The sequence below is a fragment of the Chrysemys picta genome, chromosome 10 (assembly GCF_011386835.1).
Source record: "Chrysemys picta bellii isolate R12L10 chromosome 10, ASM1138683v2, whole genome shotgun sequence".
Lineage (NCBI taxonomy): Eukaryota > Metazoa > Chordata > Testudines > Emydidae > Chrysemys > Chrysemys picta.
Window position 1 is genome coordinate 73,188,602 of NC_088800.1, and position 23,450 is coordinate 73,212,051.

At 46.1% G+C, this 23,450-nt stretch overlaps 1 protein-coding gene across 1 annotated transcript; it reads right to left on the bottom strand.

The window, feature by feature from the left end:
- Window positions 1-12,868: 12,868 nt before the first annotated feature.
- On the bottom strand, window positions 12,869-18,044 carry LOC101948157 (parvalbumin beta). The gene is made up of 5 exons (XM_024102366.3): window positions 17,905-18,044; window positions 15,928-15,995; window positions 14,999-15,131; window positions 14,513-14,622; window positions 12,869-13,188 (listed from the first exon to the last, which is right to left on the bottom strand). Exons 2-5 carry the CDS (start codon window positions 15,986-15,988, stop codon window positions 13,163-13,165), a joined length of 330 nt encoding a protein of 109 aa, XP_023958134.1. The 5' UTR covers window positions 15,989-15,995; window positions 17,905-18,044; the 3' UTR covers window positions 12,869-13,162.
- Between the last annotated feature and the right edge of the window lie 5,406 nt (window positions 18,045-23,450).

A 23,450-nucleotide genomic window follows, 5' to 3' on the forward strand; every position in this document is an offset into this window, starting at 1 on the left:
CCTTGCAACCTTCCCACAACCCCTTTTGGATCAGGACCCCTGCAGTTACAACACCATGAAATTTCAGATTTAAATATGTGAAATCATGAAATTTACAATTTTAAAAATCCTATGACCATGAAATTGACCAAAATGGACCCTGATTTGGTAGGGCTCTAAACTCATTGATCATTAATCCACCTTTTACTTATTTATGTATAAATTCTATCACTGCCACTTACATTATCTAGATAGGGGTAGCCAGGGCTTTTTATTAAACCACTTAAGGCAAATGCTAGTTAGGTATACAAGTGGAACCTGCCTTTTTGACTTCATGGATATTCATTAAAAATTAGATTGGCATTTGTGAATATTGAAGATAAATTGCCCGCAGAGACATTCAATATTTCACATTTGTTTAATATTTTTAAAGGCACCTATTGAAAACAAAGCACAAAGTTCAAAGTTATTTTGATTAGCATAAGGAGTTCCATCTGAGTCTCCCAATGATGTAGAGTCTTTTAATTATGACATGAGACACTAAAGTTCAAGTAGTGCATTGTGGGTTACACATTTTCAAGCAATGAGAAACAATATATTGGCAACTGTTAATGCCATTTCATGGGAACAATGTATAAATCAATAGTGGACTTGCAATAAGAAAGATTGTTTACAGTACAATCAGCCTGGTCTTAATCTTGAATGCTTGGTAAGATTTAACCAGGGGTCACGGGGCTGTCCTTTCAGGCCTTACTCAGAGACCACACCACTTCAGGTCTCCTTCATCACCACTGTGTTTTATTGTTTTGTTCCAGCAGGCCTCTGCCTGTAGTGCTATTTACAAGCCCCAGCCAGCTCCTCCATTTGCTTTTGGGGAAATGGACACAGCTAGCAGCAGCAGCCAGCCCTGTCTATCTCTGCCTTCCTTAAGGCTCTCAGTGCTCCCTTCTAGGGTCTTCCTTCCTATTCCCAGCTGCTGGAATGGCTTCCCCATCTAATTAGCCCCTGAGTTGTAGCTGTACTCTGTTGCTTGACCTCCCAGTTAGGTCTCAATTAACCTACATTGGTGGTGATTGAGGGATAGGATGCTGCGTCAGCTCTTGGCTCAGCACGATCTGTCTCAAACAGCCTGTAACTCAAGGGAAAAAACAACAACTGGGCTTTATTAGGTTGGTGTCATAAAAGGTTCTTACCAATGTTTAAATAATTACATGAGAACTTAATTATATTTCCTCTGAAAAATCAGTGCTAAACTGACCATGTGATACACTGATAAAGCGGATGTCTGAAACCAAAGAGAAGTGTTAGAAGTGTCATTGTGTAGTGTCTAAAGTATTCGAAGTGTCCTTGTCTCTACATTTCAGAAGCCAAAATCACTGACAAAATAGTGCGGTTGTTTTTGCACAAGTATAAATTAGAGTCCCGATCCTGGAAAAAATATACGCACATGAGTAACTTTATGCACATGAGTAACTTTATGCACATGAGTAGTCTTCCTGAGTTGAATGGGACTAATTATGGACATAAAGTTACTTTCATATGTAAGTGTCTGCAGGATGCAAAAATGTACATTACTAATTATGGACATAAAGTTACTTTCATATGTAAGTGTCTGCAGGATGCAAAAATGTACATTACTAATCTTAGTTGTCTACATTATAGAGCCCCAGTCCAGTAAGAAGATCCGCTCACATGGATCCCTGCAATTGCATTAAGCCACATTGAAGTCAATGGGGGTCTGCATATGTGCGCAAGGATCTACCCTCAACCATGCCACTCAGCAAAGTCTTTGAATTGCACTGTGACACGTAGTGAGGTCTCCTTAGATACTTTAATCACTCTAGCTCTTACACGCAAGTATCATATGTGATTTGTTGTTATAAAGTACTTCTACATTTTTTATTAAGTAAATAAATTCTTTCAAGCTCCTGTCCCCAACCATGATTAATAATTACATGCAGAAAAATTCAACTGTAGGGGGAAATAATTTTAATATTTTCTCTTTACTGCTTTTTCTTATTTATATTCAGTTAATTTTTTAAAACTAAATCAAATTTTTCTCCAGGATTTAGGATTAAGTCAGTGGCTTACGCAATAATGGAGCCCATTGTATCTTTCAGGAAATTGTTATATCTGGACAAATTGAAATTAAGGAATGGGGTTTTCCCCATCTCTTTATATAGATTATTTTCAAGATGTAGCACTATTCAAAGGGCATTATTTTCTCATAATTAAAACCATAATAACTGAGAAGTGTTTTTTTAGAAGTTTAATATGAGGGAGGGGATAGTGGTTAAGGTTTGACCCCTGTCATGGCAATGAAGTAAGCGGTGTGAACACATTTAACACCTTATCCAGGGTGACCATTTTATAATGGGATCCTTACCATTCACTCTAATTTTATCATCTCCATCACTGTCAACTGCTGCCAGGGAAGCCTTAGTCTTGGCATCAGTCAAAGTTCTGACACCTGTGGAGAAATTCTGCAGAAGAACCTGTCAAAAAATGAGAGGACAAATCAGTGAGCCCAGAGCAGAACGGACGTAATATGTGTTATGGTTTGTGGACCTCTAACCCTGTGCTCAGTCTTGTACAAAACATAGAGGAAAACACCGTGCGTGAAAACCTGGCCCTATTGAAGTCAATAGCAAAATTCCCATTGAATTCAGTTGGAACAGGATTTTACATGTCTGCCTGAGAAGTTTACCATGCAATGATAAAAAAATAAGTGAAAGTTAATTACAAATGTGTTTTAGGGGAGGAAGAGGCTATTTGCATGGAAGTATGAAAAGTCCTCAGCTGAAATCCTGGCTCCATTGAATTCAATGGCAAAATTTCCATTGACTTCAGGGCAGGGGCGGCTCCAGGCACCAGCTTGCCAAGCAGGTGCTTGGGGCGGCCACTCCGGAGAGGGGCGGCAGGTCCAACTATTCGGCGGCAATTCGGCGGACGGTCCCTCGCTCCTGCTCGGAGCCAAGGACCTCCCACCGAATTGCCGCCGCAGATCGCGATCGCGGCTTTTTTTTTTTTTTTTTTTTGGCGCCGCTTGGGGCGGCCAAAACCCTGGAGCCAGCCCTGCTTCAGGGAGTCAGAATATCATCCCTGGAAATTTAGCCTGATGATATGACCAGTAACAATTTAGCCATCCTAACTTTTATTTCAAAATGAGATTCATATGATTAACTTCTTTAAGATTAGGGTTGTAAGAAGTCAATAGCCATTAGAATTTAGAGCACAAAAGCCAAACCCCAGCAGAACTGCTGTTTTTCAATCTTTTAAAAGCCTGTTAATTATCCTCATACAACATAAATATTTTCAGAGCTATGTAACTGACTTGTCCTTGTGCGCCACACTTTTTGAACTTCCTATTGTTCTCTTCTTGCAGTGGACACTAGGCAATAAAATAAGCCGGGAACCCAAGTGTTTTTTCTTAAATATTTTTCTTGTGGTTTTCAGCCCAAACACAAATGGAAAAAAAGTGAGTAATTACAACCTAGGTTTCAAAAACACAGATCAGAATAAGTCTATTTCTAATCCCATGCTGCAGTGCATTTTGTGATTGTGAAGGCTGAACGTGTTTGTAGTGTTTTGATCCACTTACTTCAGCTCATCTTCCTCAATTAAGCCACTCCTATCAAGGGCAAGGATTCCAAAGACTTTGACCAGCTGTTCTTGGACTTGGAGTTCAGACCCACTTTGATGACAAAGGTTTTGTAATCGAAGGAATCTGCGGCTGAGGGAGGTCAGTGAGAGAGGATAGAGAAGAGAGGTTAGAAATTAGGAACCTGAAAAGAGGCCTCAGTTTTTTCCATTTGTTATATTCGCCAAACTACAAAGAGGCTGTTTTGCTCCTCAGCACAATGAAGCTCCTCAATAACTCTTTGATTTTCTTAGTCTATTTCAGATGAGCTGAACATTTCAATCATTGATCTCTCTTAAGCCTAGGGAGAAAAGCTAATGACTCTGGGCTCATTCCTGCAGAGATTTACATGTGCAAGTATTTAAGTCACTCATATAAGTAGTTTTCACTGAACTCAGTGGGTGAAATCCTGACCCAATTGAAGTCAATGGGAGTTTTATCACTAACTTCACTGAGGCCAGGATTTCCTCCCTTGTGACTATTTTTCTGATTAAAGTGACTCACATGCATAATGTTGGGGGAATTAGGCCCCAGGCGGAGTACAGGTTAAAACTCACATGTATTCTACCTCCTTGCCTTATTGGGGGGAGAATACAAGTAGAAATGTAGTTTGTAAAACAAATGTGGGGCGATAACCTTGTCGTGGACACTAGAAATGGTAAATCATGTTAGGTTATTCCAGGCTATCTGGCTGCCTTTTCTGTTTCTACTGGAACTGAGTAATTGGATGGCAGGGAAAGGGGAATTTGAAAGGCAAAGAGAAAAGGCAGGAGGCTTTTAAAAGGCAGGCATTACTGTGGCAGCTCGGTAGGCCAGCAGCGATTTCAGCATCATTCAGGATACCAGTGAGAGCCACGTCAAAGTTACAGGGAAGAGGCAAACAAAATAAGCTGGCGCTAATACAAACCGTGATGATGGGCAAGTACTATTTTCAAGTACAGGCTGTTGGAGAGCTTAGTGTGAGATATGTCTGCAGCTCCACCAATGGCCAGCAGAGCCATTGAATGTTGATCTTGGCATATTGGCCTCTACCACTGTCAGATGGGGACATGTCCTTAGATCTGCAGAAGGCAACAGCAACACAGGCCACAGTTTTGCCCAGGGGAGGTGTTCCTCTGAAGCACTGAATGTGGTTCTTTCCTTTAGCAAGTTCTTTCATTTGGTCACATGTTTTTCATCATAGGTTGTAGTGGATTCTCTCCAGTTGATCCTTCAGGTTGATGATGCCAGCACAAAACCAAACACCCTGTAAAAACTACAGCTTTTGAGGTTCAGTTTGAGATACACAGTTATATCCAAGTAGGTTTTTTTGAATGGGTCAGTGTGAGACCTGGGGGGAAAAACCCACCAACAATAATAAAAACCAAACCCCCAAAACAACAAGCAAAAAGCTCAACTCACCCTGTTGATGGATTTTTCCCAAGCTGAGAGGAGAAGGAGGCAGAAAAATAATAGTGCTTTTCGCTTGATTTTTTGCTTGGCAGAGACCTTGACATATAGGCTTTAGTTTAGACCTGTCAGACCTTTCACAGAAATCGTAAAATCATGTCAGGGCTCAGATGTCAAAGGGGAGGAGATACTATAGCTGCTAGCTAATCAGATTGATATTTATATCATAGAGGATTGTACATGGTGTTTTAGACAATATGATAAGGTTTAGAGCCATACGAGGTAAACCCACTCAAGTCACTTGTACCTAATTTTAGCAAAGTAAGTGATTTTTTTGAACTATGGATGAAAAAGATTTTAACAATTTGATATTGCTTAGGCTACAGTTACTGAAATATATGTCTGTACCGCTAGACTTTGGAGTCTTAGGGCCTGATCCTGCTAACCTTTATGTTCTCCTGTTAGTAGTCCTATTGACTTAAGTGAAACTGCTCACGCGAGTAAAGTTTGTGTGTAAAGTGTATATAGCATTTTTCCTTCTAAAGAATCCCCAAATGCTTTTTAACAAGCTAGATACAGAGTTCAGTTAATCTGTTACTGAAACATGTCATTTTGATTGTAAGTTCTTTGGGGGGAACAGACTTTGCCTTTTCATTTCTGTAAAGCTCAGTGCAAAACCATTGCATCATATACACTTTAAATAATAACAACAATGATAAATGCAACCACTTCTGGGGGTGGTGTGTTTCAGTTGTTTAACGGCACACAGGAATATACAGCAGTTTAAGAAAGGGAGTGAAAATAATTTGATGTTTGGGAAGAGCTGGTAAAATAAAAACGGACAGTTATCTGTTATCCCATGAAGTTGCCCCCTCAACCTCTTTCAAAAATAGCATGAGTCAAAGACAGAGACAGAAACTTCACCTTACATTTATCAGCGTGTGTTGGTTACCTCTGCAGTGCTGTTTACATTTAAAAGAGGAGCTAATTGTATAATTCTAAAACTGTGTTATGTGGCAAACTAAGCATCCTGGAAACAAAGATATGGGGGCTCTGTAGTATCAGTTTAATACTGAATATGTCCTTTCTCAGGCATCTTGTCCTGAACTGGCAGGAGGGATGAACTTGATGAACGAATCAGTCTTCCCTGTCTCTAACTTCCATAATCCTAGTCTTGTCTATTTGCAGCTCCTGTTAACAGTAATCGGAATTACACATGTGCTCAGGGAAGAGCTGGGGTAATGGCAGTTGTTGGTTATCATTCAAGAAGGAACTCACTGTACCACTCCTGTCTGGAATTCACACTACACAGGAGCTGTGAGTACCCCTAGAGCTGAGTTCTAGTTCAGCAATTCTCAACCAGGGGTCCGGGGGCCCCTGGGGTGCTGCGAGCAGGTTTCAGGGGGTCCACCAAGCAGGATTGGCATTAGATTTGCTGGAGCCCAGGGTGGAAAGTTGAAGCCCCACCATGTGGGGCAGAAGCCCAGGCCCCCGAGTCCCACCTACCGGGACTGAAGCCGAAGCTGGAGCAACTTAGCTTTACGGGGCCCCTTGTGGTGTGGGGCCCCTTGTGGCGTGGGGCCCCTTGTGGCGTGGGGCCCCTGGCAATTGCCCTGCTTGCTACCCCCTAAAGCCTGCCCTGGCTTTTAATCTACTGGATATGCAGAAGAACAGTTGTTGTGGCACGGGTGGGCCATGAAATTTTTATAGCATATTGAGGAGACCTCAGAAAGAAAAAGGTTGAGAACCCCTGTCAACGCTAGAACTTTTGTTGTTATTTAGGGATTGTTATTGGAATTAAAAGCCAAATGTGATGTAAATCTGCAAATTTTTGTTGACTCCCATTGCCTTTGTTTGTTTTTTAAAAAAAGAAGTATTTACTAATAAAACTTGTAATGTCATGTTTTGATGAGACAAGGTTGGTGATTAACTCCAGTTGCCCTGTAGGTGGCACCAGAGGCAGTCAAGTCCAACTGTCTCACAAACTCTCTGGAGAACATTTGGCCTAAATAAGAGCTGAAGAACCCCAGAACTGCATTTCTAAAATATGCCAAAAGTCTAGAAAAAATAAGATGAGCGTAAACAAAATAAAACCATTTTGTATGATTTGGGCAGTACATACGGAACTTAATTTGTGCCGGGGTTTGCCAGGGCTGAGCCCTGGGACCTCTAGGCTTGTTAGTTCATAGCCCCAGCACCTCTGGGTTTGCCATGTCAGTTATGAAAGTAAAAAAATTGCTTGAGCCCCGGCACCTCTTTCATTACAAATTAAGCCCTAAGTAATTCAGCATTGAGAATAGAAAGTGGACTAGAGGATTTAGATTAAAAAAAAAAAGTCCCCCTAAGTTTACAAAATGACCAGCCAGTCTCCTTTTTTCAAGATACTGAAGATGCTCTAGCAGGTGTACAGGTCAGTCCGAAGGAGATCACTGGAAGCAGGAGGTTGATTTGTTTTAGAAGCCCATTCGTTAGTACCAGCAGTTCTAGTGCCTCCTGGGAGGTCTTCAAAAGTCTTCTATCTGATTAAACAATGTTCTCCCTTCAGAAGGCAGACATTCCTACCCCCTGAATCTGGCGTGGGTTCCCGCATGGATGCTGTCAGAGTTGTCATAACCAGCCTGAAAGGCCATGGGAACAGCAATACCTTCAGACTCCTAATAGGAGTGACTGTCTAAGGGCATCTACTGGGCTCCCAAGTGGTAATGTAACTGCCATGGTATGTGGATTATCTCCATTGGGCCTTGATCCAGTTCTTCTGTACCTACAGCAACTCCTCCTTTTCCTGCTACCCAGGGAGTGGTACACCGCGAGAGGAAAATCCTGAGCTGTGGAGTAGCCATTTCCCATTGAAAGTGATGTACAAATAGGTTACCAATAACCCTAAATTGTTGTTATGCAACCTCTGTGTGCTTGCAAGTAAAATAATTTGGAATTAGAAATACAGAGGGTTTTATAAAATTTGAAACATTAAATTAGTCCCAATTCCACAGGTTCTGCTTATTAAAATGTTTAACATATGTAAACAAGCATGAAAACAGTTCTGTAAGGTCTGTCTCCATTCAAAGAATTAATATGCAAACAAGATGTATCTATTTCATTAGCTCATTTCAGGAAATGAATCCAACCCTCTGATACTTCTGCCCCGTCTCTGTCTGTATGAAGAGATCCAGGCCTCTGTGGCGCTGCTACATCAAAACTTTTTCACATGGGCAGGCTGCTGATGCAAAGAAGAAACTGTACCACTCTGGGTGTGAGTGTGGAATGGATGGTCTCAGCTCCTCTTTCTATTTCTCTTCTTTTCTTCTCCTCAGCTCAACACTTTAGCATTATTTCCCCTCTCTTCTTATTAGAGACGAGCCCCATGCAAAATGCCTCCAAATTTTATGGGTATTGGAGATCCAAACCTGGATCTGACTTTTTCAAACAGCCCCTGGCTGGGATTTTCCAAGGCGCCTGAGGTAGTTGGACACCCAACTCCCACTGAATTTCAAGGGGACTTGGACCCCAGCTCCATTACACTCATTCGAAAAGCCTGGCCCCCAAATTGTGGATTGAGAGGAAGGACAGTTCAGTGGACATTAGCCGGAGCCCTGTGTTCAAATCTGTTCTCCACCACAGACTTCCTGTATGACCTGGGGCAAGTCACTTAGTCCCTCTGTGCTTCAGTTCCCCATCTGTAAACTAGGGATAATAGCACTTCCCTACTTCCCAGAGGTGTTGTGAGGGATTACAGATGAAGGTGCTCAGATAGTATGGTAACAGGGGCCACATAAGTACCTAGGGATATGTCTATACTGGAACTGGAGGTGTAATTTCCAGCTCAGGGAGACACACCTGTGATATCTCTGATTGATCCAGTGCAGTAAAAATAGAGTGTAGACCTGGCAGCGGGAGGAGCTGCCCCGCATATGATGCCGTCCAAGACTCTAGGGACATACTCAGAGTAGCTAGCCCCTTCTGCTGCTCTCACCGCTGGAGCTCTGCTTTATTTTAGCATGCTAGTTCAGCCAGAGCTAGTGTGAGTATGCCTCCTCAGGCTGGAATTCACATCTCCAGACTGAAGTATATATGTGTCTTAAGACAGCTAGATCCTGTACTTTGAGGTGTGTGAAATCCAGATCTGTCATCTCTATCTTGCGTCCCCCTTTTGCCTCTTATTTAGTAAAATATAAAGACCATGGTTTTATTTCCTTTATCCTGGAACTCACAGAAAGGTGTCTTAGGCAGTGGTATGGCCTGATTCCAAAGGCTGAGAACAGGTTACCAGTGTGTTATGCAGCATGTGGATTGATCCTTTCTGGTTTTGTGACAGATAAACAATTAAAAATAGACTGAGAAAAGGCACTGCTAAAAATGTATCTAAGTACAGGATGGTGCTATATATTTAATGCGTATTCTTTTCAATAATGTTCACTTCTGTGTTCCTCCCAAATGAATAAACATAGGACCTGAACCTGCAGTTTTTTCTCAGGCAAAATTCCCATTGAGTTGGAGAACCAGGTCCTTCTTCCTTTCTCCCCAGTTGTCCTTCCAGCAGCAGTCTGCAGTCCAATGAGCCCTGGCTGAGGAAGGCTTGCAGGACTGGGGAACTGTTTTATATTTCAGAAGGAATAAGTTTTATAAGGGAAATGTTGAGTATGTTATTTAAGAAGATAAGAAAAAAATTTTTGGAAGCTGGTGAGTGGGACAGCTGGTCTAGCAGATAAAGCAGGTCTTTTCTCAGGCACAGTTCCTTTAAGGCCCTGGACCAGATTAATCCCTATACTGGTGCAGTCATTGGTGCTGAGACAGAGAGGAGGTGGTGGCTTCCACTTCACCTCTGCAGGAGTTGTGGGGCTGGTGCAGTGCCCCACAACAGGTTAGGGCAGTCCTACCTTGTGCTTTTGATACCATAGCTACTATCGACCACTTCAGTGGAGAAGAATAGCAAGAACACAGATCTGCTCTGGTTACTCTACCTAATGTACAATTCTACCCCAACACTGAACTACCCTGGAACTGCATAAGGAGAGAATCACATAGAAAGAGTTCATCTTGTGCTACAGCCCAGCTGTCTAACAACTCTGTCTCCTCTGGATTTCCTCTCCCTCTGCTCATAGTTTTCTCGGTTCCCTCTGAGGGTTTAGCCCTACTTCGTTTCCCTATCTCATGCACCTCTGTGAGTTCTGAGCAGGAAGTTTAATCCTCACTGGTTGTCAGGCAGAGCCTCTGCAACCTGTTACAATCTAAGAAAATCTCTTTGTAAGGACTTCTGTGGAACTCATACTTCCAGCATTGAAAAGGGCTCGGGAAGCAGTTCAGAGGGGAAGGCCCTCTGCTTAGATGCCCTGCCATCCATGTGATTTCCCCAGAGGTCTTGGGTCATCACAATTTGGAGAGTGCTGCCTCCTGCGCCCATTAAGGAAATTAAAATCTGTCATGGGCTGAACTGAAACTCACTGAAAGGGGCCGTTTAAGTCTATTTTACTTTATCTTTTATTCATTTCCATTGTGATATGAAAGAAGACATGATCCCTTCCTTCAGATCTTGCAGTTAGCTTTTTAATGTAGCAATAAGCTATTAGTACATGTTTTGAGTGCACTGCAAGGCATGAAACCTAAGGCTCAGTTATATTTGCCTCTAATTTCTATTTATTTAGTTGCTGCTGGTACATGCCCAGGTCTTTCTAATGTCAAATTGATACGTACTTGGGAATACGCAATCTGAGTTGTTAATGCTTCCGTCAATCAGTAATTGTCTATCCATATATTTCAGTGAAATGGTTCTTTTCTATCTATAGAGAGATAGGTAACAGACATCATGACCTGAATTATTAACATAACTCTGAGAATACCGAGCCCAGCGCCAGTCAGTAGAGAAAAAAGCTCTAATTTTGCATAGATCCTGCCTGCACAGTGTCTATGGCTTTTTGGCATTTTGTTTTGATTTCTTACTGACAAAGTGGTGGCATGGCTTCTTAACATTTTTTAAACGTTTAAAATCTGCCATATTGTCAGAAACGACTGTATAACTGCAGCAGGTTTTCTCTTGAAAACAATTACATTGGCAGGAATTTTGACATGGAGCAGGAGCATATACATGAGTGGCCTGATTCACAGAGGTGCTACACACCCCTAATTGCCACTGAATTCAATGAGAGTTGTCGTTGCTCAGTACTCCTGAAATTGAGGTTAGCTCAAGGCCCAAACCTGCATTTCTTGTGTACTCATTGGGAGATTTGGCAGGCAAGGAATGCATTAGCAGGCCCTGGATCTGTGTATGCTGGTGATATATGTCTATTATGCTGATGAAAAACAGACATTAATTTGTACTGATTAACAATAATGCCAGTTTTGTGTCTCTGGACTGCTAGAGATATGGATGTGCACTTTATCTTTGTCTTCCATAGACAGGCGAATGAATAAAGGTAGAAGGAGTCAATGTAGTCTCTTCACTATTTGCAATATTGCCATCTAGCAATTAACACCAGCAATAATTTAAATCAAGATTTAACATCAAAGCAACTGGGGATAGAATTAGGATTTATATTCAGGATAACTTTGTGTTATGCTTGACTGCCAAGGCCTCAGCAAGACTGATTGCCAGGATTCCTCTTCAGCAGTCAGTCTTAACATCTGCCAAAAAGCTCGGTTACATGCTTGCGTGTAAGTGAGCTGTGCTATGCATTACTTGATCGGCTTGCAATTTATGGACATGCCTGCCCCAAAAATTACATACAATTTCCAACATGCTCGGTTTCTGCGGTTTTTCAAAACAGCTGCCAAAAAATAGGTGACAATTATCATCCGATGTCAGCAAGAAATAGTAAAACCACAGTGTACTTTTGGTCTGGAACCAAGTCATGGCAAAATAAGTAATTAAATGTTGGTGGGGAAATTTTTAACCCACCCCTCTGAAAATATAAAACTGCTCCTCTTCTTGTATTTAACCATAACCCTTTATCAATGGACTAAGTAAATAATTGAGACTTAGCAACATCCCACTACATGTGCTGTAAGACATTTATAAAAGGAATGAGTAGCTTCAGTCATTTTCAGACATAAGCTAAACAGCTAATATTAAGGCTATACTATTAAGGATACTAATATTAATGTACATCAGTCAGCGTTCATTATGATCAATGAAGGAGTTGGGTAATAGCCACTCTATATTAGTGTATTACTGGTGATATTTTACACTTTGGCATTGGATAACAGACTTGAGGAATGATGCTGAGCATTTTTTCATCTGTAGCAAGCACAGCATTTTTACAAGGCAGGAAATGGTTAATATAGCTGTTTTACAGCTGGTGACAGGCACAGAGAGATTAAGTGACATGTTCATGGTTACACAGCAACAGCCCACCAACATGTAGCTCGTTGCAGGATCATGGCCTTTGATATTGGCAGAGTTGGGATTAATACCTAAGTTTCCTGCTCCCCAATTCCACTAGAATGCAGCTACCGCACAGTAGTTGTTAATATAAAGATAAAGGAAGATATTTCCTCTTGAGAGAGTTACATTTTAGGCTATTAGCACTTTCTGACAATACAGACGATAGCCTACCACTTGCTTTTTAAATTAACCAGGAATTTATTCCCTGCTATGAGCTATGTGTCAACTCCTCTTACATTTTTTCTCTAAAAGTCTCACAGCTGGGACTGAATATAGATTATTTTTAGATACCTTGTTAGCATCCCTTTTCCTCAGGGATCATAGAATTAAGCAGAAGAAAACTCAACCAAATCAGAGCAATTAAACACTAAAAGATATCTTATTGTTTAAGATCATCAAAAGTGTGTCTGGGGGGGGTGGGCTGGAAAGTGGGCCTGGGGAACTGGGAAAGGAAGATTTGAGCAGAGAGAATAAAAGACAACAGGTTTTTTTGCAGAATTTTTTAATAATTTTTTTCCTTCTTCCAGCCACAACTTCAACATTGTGAGTGGTCGAAAATCACAAAGTGCCTGCTTTTACACTGAAAACAACGCCACATGACCAAAATACCTGTACATTGCAAGATCTCTTAACAGTCCCATATGTGGAGTTAACATACAGGCATTTTACTAATGCCATGAGACAATATAAAAATGTACAAATATGTGCTGAGTGTGAGGTGCTTGTTGGAGGAGGGAATTTGAAGAGACTGTCCATTGTTGCTTTTGGTCTAATGCTCTTTATGCCTTCACCAGAGCCTGGAATTCTGTTAGAGAAAGAAAACGAGACAAGCAGGGAATAAAACTAGATGAAAGTGATTATTAGGGCCTTTGGAAAGAAAACTGTCCAAAAAACTGTCCTAGACAAGGGCCCACCATGTTGTTGTAACAAACTACTTGAAGCTACTGCTAAATTGAAACACAGGGGGTGTAGCAGCTCTTCACTCCTTAAAACAGATTGTATGCTGAGATGAGGAATGGACCTATAAAATCATATTCTTAGGAAATCCTGAGTTAAAACTGAATTTTATTTAATCCACTATACCAGAGTTTCCAGCTGGAGTGTGAGTTTACCACGCACACTGAATGTGCTGCAATAGCCAAAATGAAAGAGGGTGGATTAGGACAGGGTTGTCACCTTCAGTCTGAATTTTCTTGCTTTTTTAGCTTCCAAATGAGGCACTGAATGTTAGCAGTGACATAGTTTCAGAGTCAGAAGTGTTATCGCTAAGGAGCTGCCTGAGATCTGTATAAGATGATGTCCTATTTGGGGTTTATAAGTAGAAGCTGCAAGAGCTGCTGCTGAAGCACATTCCTGCTTCTCCTCCCGAACTCCAGCTAAGATTAGCACGTGTGTCTGTTAGGGTTGTTGCCACCTGTCTTAGTCTGGCCCAGTTTTCAGCAACTTTATCTCCAGTACATGATCCATGATGCCCTATTTGCTTCCTTGCGAGTTCAAAAAGAAATTGCCCAGCCAGCCCATATCTTTCCTCTTGGGTTTTTTAAAGTAATTTGGTCTAGTTTCCCATAGAAGTGCTGTCCAGTGAAACTTGCACTGATCAGATTATTCTCCAGCACAAATATCGTCAGACAAACTCTGAATGAGTGCTGGGTGTTTAAATGCATTACAGCAATTGTAGCATCCTTACAAAAAAAAAAAAGCACAATCAATCTTTTTACTGTATTACTGAGTATAGGTCGAGTGTTCCCCTGTGATCTGATGTGCAGAGCTCCCACAACTGTAATTAAAGTCCATAGGAGCTGCTGGTCCTCAGCACCTCTGAAAAATCAGACCTTTAGAGTCGATGGGCCTGATCTTCCCTCCACTGAAAGCAATGGCAAAGCTCTCATTTACTTCAGTGGGTGCGGGATCAGGCTCCATATCGGGCCTAATTCTGCTGTCATGGATACTAGCGACACTAGGCGTAAATTGATTGAAATCAGTGAAGCTACGCTTGTGTAAAACCTGTTTCAGAGGGAAATTGGGCCCTATTACTCCACCTAATTATTAGTGCTGTAAATTTACTTTCAGCCTGAAAATACATATTTGAAGAAACCAAAACTTACTGAAGACCACATTGAAAAACTTACCATCCACTCCGATTTTGCCATCACCGTCAGTGTCACCTGCAGCCATGAAAGCCTTGGTCTCAGCAGCAGTTAGAGCTCGGGCAGTTGAGGAGAAATTCTGCAGGAACAGCCTGAAATAAAACAGAGACATTACTAAGTGTTCTTTGTATTGTGGAAGTGCTTAGAGCCCAAAGTCAGGATGTGGTCCCATCTTTCTGGGTGCCATACACAGAGTTCTGTGACACACTGTTCTCTGAGATGACTTTGGTAGTTCAGGATTTCTGTCTTTCTCACCTAATTCAACAGCCTAAACCCCACAAATGAAAAAGGTCTAATCTTAACATATGTGGAAATTCCTAAACTTATTTCACAAGCTGATGTTAAGACCACATTCAGAGACAGCCAAGATGTTGGCGTTTCTTTAAAAGCAGCAGCAGATCACAGGACGCAGAAAACATCCAGAAGCCTACGTTTTCTAATAAGTAACAGCAGCTAAGCTATACTTACTGAAGCTCATCTTCCTCAATGAAGCCGCTCTTGTCCTGGTCAAGGATTCCAAAAATTTTCTTTACCTGGTCAGTAGACTTGCCTTTTAGACCGACCTTGGAGAAGAAAGACTTGTAGTTGAAAGAGTCAGCAGCTGGAAGAAACAAAAACCTATTGTTTAACACCTTTTCTCTTGAGGTTATTACTGTTGTACATATTTCTAAGGTACCCATCCCCATAATATCTGGGTGCCAGGCTCAGTGCTCCAATTCAGCTTCTGCTGCTTTTGTTCCTCGGTGCAGCACACTAGACACAATCTAAATGGAGCTTCCCCTTCTAACAACTGTAGGCCTATGGTTGGATATCCTGTGGCCAAATTCGTGTTTCCTGTTAGAATGGACATTCTGCAAAGCCCCTGAAACTTATTTCAATCTACCTCACAGGCAATTACAATAAACATTTAGAGTGTGTGTGTCTGACATAAAGCCTTTCAGCCAAACTATGAAGCCTTTACTCCAGCTTCACTCAGTCATTACACAGGCAAAGGCTTCAGGAGAAAATAAATTTAATCCAGGGTCTTCAACTGTCTCACGGAATATACATAAATGTGGGCATAATCCTGCAAGGCAGGACCTCAATGAATGAATACTTAAGGACAAATCCTCAACTGGTATAAAATTGGCAGAGTGCAATAGAAATCAGTGGAGCTACACCAAATTTATACCATCTGAGGATGTTGCCTTTTAACTGTTTAACAGTTTGCTGCTGCACATTTAAGGGAATGGTACCCATAAAATAACCTATTGTAGGTCTTTTTGAATTCAGGAGGCTACCTTGTAATGCAGCTACAAAGAGACCTCAAAAGGAAGGGATCTACAGAGAAAATGATAGCCATACCATATTAAAATGTAAAAATAATGTCTCCTCATTGCAGAGGGACCGTTCCTTACCCTGGCAGCTGGTAAGAGCAGCTTCAATATCTTTAGCAGAAAGGATATCAGTCATAGCCATTGCTGAACTGTAAAATAAATGTGAGGTATTTAGTCATTAAAATAACTTCTCCATCTCTTTCACGCAAAGGCTTTGTTTGAAGTTGCTGGTGGGACAATGTCTGATAAAGGATATATTATTCATCTAATTGTAAATGGAGCATACAGTAACAGATGTCTGCAGCAGGTGCTTCCACTTGAAGCTGAGGAATGAGTGAGGAATTCCACATGACAGGGTGTAGGGCCGGAGTAAGATATGATGTCTGGGGAGCATGGGAAGAGAGCAAGTCAAAGGTGTCTAGCACCCCAAAAGTGTGACTTCTGTGAGGATTTCCCTGGAAGTAGATTATTACTCATTTAAAAGGTATTATATAAACAGTCAAAATGTATCTACAGAGTACATAAAACAGAGGGCCATTTTTATCCCTGGTAAAGTTCTTGGAGCTATTTTGCCTAGAATATTTTAAAATCAAATCATGATTATCAGTAAATGGGCTGATATTTTTAAAAATTGAAAAAAAAAAAGATAAGATGAAGATTTAGTCTATTTATTCTAATTTAATGTTAAAGGAATCTAAATGCACAGGAATAAATACAACCCGCGCCTAGCTCCACTGAGGTAAATTGAATTACATCAGAGATGAATTTGGCTTTTTGCATTTATGTTTCTATAGAAGACTAACTCTCATGGTAGCTGTCTAGGCAACTGTTCTTCTTAAACAAGTTGGGCTGCCTTGTCTCGGCACAGAGTAGAATGAGCTGGATTTTTACCCAGATGCCTTCATTTTGGTAAATTGATGTGCTGAGAGTAAACCTTTGAAGACTGGAGGAGGGAAGCCAGTTTCTTCTGAAACATCAACTTTTAACAAAGATCCCCTTCTTCCCACTGAAGCAAAGATGACTCCAGAGGCTCTGTCTGACAAAGCTGTGTGTTGATTACCAAACAGTTGCTGAGGCCCTAAATCCCAGTCTATTCTGTTCATGGGAATGTAATTTAATATTAATACATTGAAGTAGTATTAATATATTCTCCATTGAAGATTTCAAAGTATATCACAATTATTAATGAGTTAAGATTCACAACATTTCTGTGAGGTAGGTACGTATTACTTATGGATGGGGAACTGAGGTACAGAGAAGTGACTTTCTGAGGGTCACAGAGATGTCTGTGGCAGAGCCAGGAATAAAATCAAGATCTCCCAAGCCCATCCCAGTGCTTTTCCAATAAACTATCTTTCCCATATAAAATACTTGTAGAAAAATTAAATATGTTTCCCCTTTTATTTTCCTTTCTGGGCACATGGATATGAGGGAAGATGGGGTGGCTAACCATTTATGACTTATGTGCCCTGTTAATCAGATCTACATAAGTTGTAAACTTGCTCAGGCAATCAGTTGTCTACGTCAATCCAAACTGATTTCTGAGAGAGGAAATAAACAGTTAATCATGTAGGTCTGGCTAGTCCTTGCTTGCAGGTACTTCAGAAGGTGCAAAGAAACAATAGGGCAAATTCCCCACTGGTCTCAATGGGTGCATCTCCAATTAAGTTTCTCCACTGGCATTTCTTCCGCTTATGCTAGCAGTGAATTTATCTCAATGACTTCTTGTGAATACTTGCTACCATTGCTCTCAGCACTCAGGGTGATAGGGAGTTATGCCAATCACCCACTTCTCACTGCTGATGGTAGAAAAAAGGAAGGGGAAAAGTTAAAGGGGGGGGAAAAGTTGGAGCATGCCGTCATTTCTGAGAGGTGCACCATACTGCCATTTCCCTCCCACTAGTCTGATCACTGATTTCATTCTACTCTAGATTGTAAAGGTATGTCAGACTGAAAAGATTATAAGATTTTGTTTTGTTTTTTAATTGCCTAGGTTCTTTCAGTTTATGAAGCATTTTCTTTTTCTTTTTCCAAAAGCAGAGGTTCTAATGGTCTTACCTTTGTGGTCTTCTTGACTGGACAAGGAGGCAATCTAGTTGGAAGGAAAGCACTTGCTGTGTGTCTCCAGCAGAGCTGAGCTTGCTTATATATACTTTAAGTTGTATACCATATACAGATTTTAGATTTCAGCGTCATGAAGGGGGAATGGTGTCGAATGAACTTGCCTAACTAATCATCTTACACTATTTTTATCTCAAGAGAATACATATGATATTTGCAAACGAAATAAGATAAGTGGCGAGATATGTGGAAAGGAGTGCGTTGTATTAAATTTCTTCTGATTTAAGCAGAAAATATCAACTTCTTCATATGATCTAGGCCACAAACAAACAATCTAATACATTTGATCCCAGTACTCAGATGAACTGAAGCTGGACCGAATCTTGATGAGATGCATTAGATAAACATTTTATTGTGATAACTTCTTATGTTATTTGTAGACAAGGCTTGGGGTAAAGGAAAAAAAGGAAATTGAAGTTTACTCATGTATGGAATATTGCCCTACTGAAATTTTGGATAGCATACAGTTTAAGGAGAATAATAGTCATATTCTCACAAAGATTTTGGGGCTGTTGTCACTTTAAAAACAGTGACTGTGATGCTGCAATAGGTAAAATAATATTATGCCAGTCCATCTGAACAGGAAAAAGCATCTATTTCTGTAATGGTTGAGGAATTTGGTTTGTTCCTAATCAGAACCTGAGAATTCTTTAAAGTTAGGAAGCAGTACCCATGTTTAGCTGTGTTATGTCCAAGTGATAGGAAGGGCCTGATCTACTTAGCTGTCTCTGAGATGAAAGCTTCTGAGCTTCAGCTTGAGGGATCTTTGCATTTATCATAAAAAAGAGGGGAAATTTTCCAAAGCATTACTGCAGAGGACACTCTGAAAGGGATGTCTTTACAATTTTTAAGCTGTTTTCAGATCTCTTTTAGGTATCTAATCCTCTTATTTATTTTTTTCCCCCATTGCTGTTTTCCAGAGTTGCTCTGTGCTATGGTACACTTTTCAAAAATTTAAATAACCGAGAAACTATTGAATTGTCTGAATTTTCTTTCATGAGGTGTAATGTACAAATACTGCAGTGCCTAGGTTTAGTTGGTTTCTTTCAGAAACTGTTAATTTCTGCTAGAAAAATTACCCCCCCCCTTTTTTTTTTCAAATCAGAAAATGGCCCACATTGTGCCAGCAATTGATATGAAATCAGGGGGGAGTCCTGCATAAAAATGGATGGCATGATATTGGCTAATGAAACTAAGTTAAGGAGAAAGGCAAAATCTGCTAAAACTCTGGGATGGCATGAGTATAAATGAGAATTTGAACCATGGGTGTCTATGTCAGAGGATGCTTTCAATTTTTACAGCAATAGCATCTCATCTTGCTCAGAGCTAATTCCACATACGTTAACCCCTCACCCCCATTCTTCTATTTAAAAATAGCATTGATTACTATTATTTGTTTTAGTGCCTGTGGCCCATAACCATTAGTCTGCGCTTAAGTGTATGAATCACTTGAGGACACAAATGTGTTTTTGTTTTCCAATGAGTTGTAGCCAGATGATTCCTTTTGCTTGCTGTAATTTTAAGGACAGATCCTGAATCAAATGATTTACAGCCCCAGACAGTTGAACTGTGGTCAGACTCTGGCAAATTTTGGAGCCTGGTTTGCACTGAAGTTGGAGGCAGCAGAGATCCAAAACACGTGCAGTGGCTGGCAGGATGAAATGCACAGAGATCATGTAACACTATTTACAGCCAGCCTCCAACAGCCATTTTAGCAGCAAGTGCTACTTTAGAGACTGCAAAACACATCTGTCCGTCTGGCTGATTTTATTTTTTTTCATCAAAGCCTGTTAATAGCCTTCCAGCAGCCACCCAATTTAGCAGGGGGAGGGAGACCTGTGTAGCATTAGGAAACAGCGGGAAGTAAGGAAAGGATGATCCTCTTCAGACAGACAGATTCCTTCTTAGGGACAGTTTAGACCAAGGGACCTGCACCATTTCAATCCTCTTACATCTGTTTGCCTGCTATAGAATTTCTTGTTTAATGCATGAAGCAGCAATGGTATAAATACTGTTCTCTTTCCATTTTAGGCCTCCAGTCTTGATTATGATTTTAACTCTGCTAGTGCCAAAATTACCTTCTCCCCCCCAGGTCGAAAGGGCACATTTTAAACTAGAGGACATTAAGTTGCTGTCCTTGGGAAATCAGGATCTGTGGGGCCATCAAAATCCTCCCCTCTGTCCCCCTCCCCATTCCCCCACCTCTGTGTAGTGTGCTGTGCCAGCTGCATAATATAGTTTAGGGTTACCATACGTCCGGATTTTCCCGGACATGTCCGGCTTTTGGGGGCTCAAATCCCCGTCCGGGGGGAAATCCCCCAAAGCCGGGCATGTCCGGGAAAATCGGGAGGCTCGGCCTGGGCCTCTTTGTCCGGGGTCGGGGGCACGGTGCCGGGCCGGGAGCACGGTGCCGGTCCGGGCCCGCGGGGCCGGCAGCCGGGGCCGGTGCGCCGGGCCCGCGGGGCCGGGGTCGGTGCGCCGGGCCCGCGGGGCCGGGAGCCGGGGTCGGTGCGCCGGGCCCGCGGGGCCGGGGTCGGTGCGCCGGGCCCGCGGGGCCGGGAGCCGGGGTCGGTGCGCCGGGCCCGCGGGGCCGGCAGCCGGGGCCGGGGCCGGGGCCGGCAGCCGGGCCGGGCCCGCGGGGCCGGCAGCCGGGCCGGGCCCGCGGGGCCGGGGTCGGTGCGCCGGGGCCGGTGCGCCGGGCCCGCGGGGCCGGCAGCCGGGGCCGGGGCCGGTGCGCCGGGCCGGGCCCGCGGTGTCGGCAGCCGGGCCGGGCCCGCGGGGCCCGCGGGGCCGGCAGCCGGGCCGGGCCCGCGGGGCCGGCAGCCGGGGTCGGTGCGCCGGGCCCGCGGGGCCGGCAGCCGGGGTCGGTGCGCCGGGCCCGCGGGGCCGGGGTCGGTGCGCCGGGCCCGCGGGGCCGGGAGCCGGGGTCGGTGCGCCGGGCCCGCGGGGCCGGGGTCGGTGCGCCGGGCCCGCGGGGCCGGGAGCCGGGGTCGGTGCGCCGGGCCCGCGGGGCCGGCAGCCGGGCCGGGCCCGCGGGGCCGGCAGCCGGGCCGGGGCCGGTGCGCCGGGCCCGCGGGGCCGGCAGCCGGGGCCGGGGCCGGTGCGCCGGGCCGGGCCCGCGGTGTCGGCAGCCGGGCCGGGCCCGCGGGGCCCGCGGGGCCGGCAGCCGGGCCGGGCCCGCGGGGCCGGCAGCCGGGGTCGGTGCGCCGGGCCCGCGGGGCCGGCAGCCGGGGTCGGTGCGCCGGGCCCGCGGGGCCGGGGTCGGTGCGCCGGGCCCGCGGGGCCGGGGTCGGTGCGCCGGGCCCGCGGGGCCGGGAGCCGGGGTCGGTGCGCCGGGCCCGCGGGGCCGGGAGCCGGGGTCGGTGCGCCGGGCCCGCGGGGCCGGCAGCCGGGGCCGGGGCCGGTGCGCCGGGCCGGGCCCGCGGGGCCGGCAGCCGGGCCGGGCCCGCGGGGCCGGCAGCCGGGGTCGGTGCGCCGGGCCCGCGGGGCCGGCAGCCGGGGTCGGTGCGCCGGGCCCGCGGGGCCGGGGTCGGTGCGCCGGGCCCGCGGGGCCGGGAGCCGGGGTCGGTGCGCCGGGCCCGCGGGGCCGGCAGCCGGGGCCGGGGCCGGTGCGCCGGGCCGGGCCCGCGGTGTCGGCAGCCGGGCCGGGCCCGCGGGGCCCGCGGGGCCGGCAGCCGGGCCGGGCCCGCGGGGCCGGCAGCCGAGGTCGGTGCGCCGGGCCCGCGGGGCCGGCAGCCGGGGTCGGTGCGCCGGGCCCGCGGGGCCGGGGTCGGTGCGCCGGGCCCGCGGGGCCGGGAGCCGGGGTCGGTGCGCCGGGCCCGCGGGGCCGGCAGCCGGGGCCGGCAGCCGGGCCGGGCCCGCGGGGCCGGGGTCGGTGCGCCGGGCCCGCGGGGCCGGGGTCGGTGCGCCGGGCCCGCGGGGCCGGGGTCGGTGCGCCGGGCCCGCGGGGCCGGGGTCGGTGCGCCGGGCCCGCGGGGCCGGCAGCCGGGGCCGGGGCCGGTGCGCCGGGCCGGGCCCGCGGTGTCGGCAGCCGGGCCGGGCCCGCGGGGCCGGCAGCCGGGCCGGGCCCGCGGGGCCGGCAGCCGGGCCGGGGTCGGTGCGCCGGGCCCGCGGGGCCGGGAGCCGGGGTCGGTGCGCCGGGCCCGCGGGGCCGGGAGCCGGGGTCGGTGCGCCGGGCCCGCGGGGCCGGGAGCCGGGGTCGGTGCGCCGGGCCCGCGGGGCCGGGGCCGGGGTCGGTGCGCCGGGCCCGCGGGGCCGGCAGCCGGGGCCGGGGCCGGTGCGCCGGGCCCGCGGGGCCGGCAGCCGGGCCGGGCCCGCGGTGTCGGCAGCCGGGCCGGGCCCGCGGGGCCGGCAGCTGGGCCGGGCCCGCGGGGCCGGGGTCGGTGCGCCGGGCCCGCGGGGCCGGGGCCGGTGCGCCGGGCCCGCGGGGCCGGCAGCCGGGGCCGGGGCCGGTGCGCCGGGCCCGCGGGGCCGGTGCGCCGGGCCCGCGGGGTCGGTGCGCCGGGCCCGCGGGGCGGGGAGCCGGGGGGTGCGCCGGGCCCGCGGGGGGTGGTCGGTCGGGGCCGGCACCCCAGGGCCCGAGCCAACCCAGGCTGGAGCCGCCGGGGGGCCAGCCTGGGCCGCGCCTCCTCCCCCCCCCCCCTTACCTGCTTCAGGCTTCCCGCGAATTAAATGTTCGCGGGAAGCAGGGGAGGGGGCGGAGACTTTGGGAGGGGGCGGAGTTGGGGCGGGGGCGTGGGCGGGGCTGGGGGCGGGGCCAGGGCCCCGGGGAGTGTCCTCCATTTGGAGGCACAAAATATGGTAACCCTAATATAGTTCTGTTGTCCCCCTTCACTCCAGAGGTGGCTGCATTTCACTAGTGCAGTGATTCTTGCTTGTTGTAGTTAGGCAAATACTGCAAACATGTTTTTTGTGACTATACAGTCTAATTTTCAATTAATTTGCTTAGGCCTCCCTTGCATCTCTTTTGTGTTTCATTTCCATGCATGTTCATGAAAAGTGAATTTTAAAGTCCTTATGTGGGGATTTTTTCTAAAGCTGCATTTTATAGATGTACATATGAAACGCCGACAGACCCTGGTTGTCGGTGGGCAGGATAAAACCTCGGACCTCTGGAACTAAATGCATGAGTCTCTACTACATGAGCTAAAAGCTACATGGTATTAGTTAAGGCTGTAGCAGACTCATTAATCTCTAAGTGGTGTAGGAGCCACTAGAGGGGGACAGAGCACCCACCCAGCAGGCATGGGTTATACATACAGCTTTTAACACTGGATTGAAAATGTCTGTGCACTCATCAAATCAGAGAATAGAAATCATACCATTTGACTTACTTCATCAATCATATATAACCAATACTATTTGAATAGTGAAAACAAAATACTTTGTTTATTCATTCAGCTTGTAAAATATTTTGGGATCCTACAAGACAAAACTGATCCCAGTGGCCTAATGGATAAGGCATTGGCCTCCTAAGCCAGAGG

Coding starts and splice junctions, on each gene's coding strand:
- LOC101948157 (XM_024102366.3), bottom strand. CDS start 15,988: ATGGCTATGACTGATATCCTTTCTGCTAAAGATATTGAAGCTGCTCTT. Junction 15,132..15,927: donor TGCTCTTACCAGCTGCCAGG/GTAAGGAACGGT, acceptor TGTTTCTTCCAG/CTGCTGACTCTTTCAACTAC. Junction 13,189..14,512: donor TGGCAAAATCGGAGTGGATG/GTAAGTTTTTCA, acceptor TTTCTCTAACAG/AATTCCAGGCTCTGGTGAAG.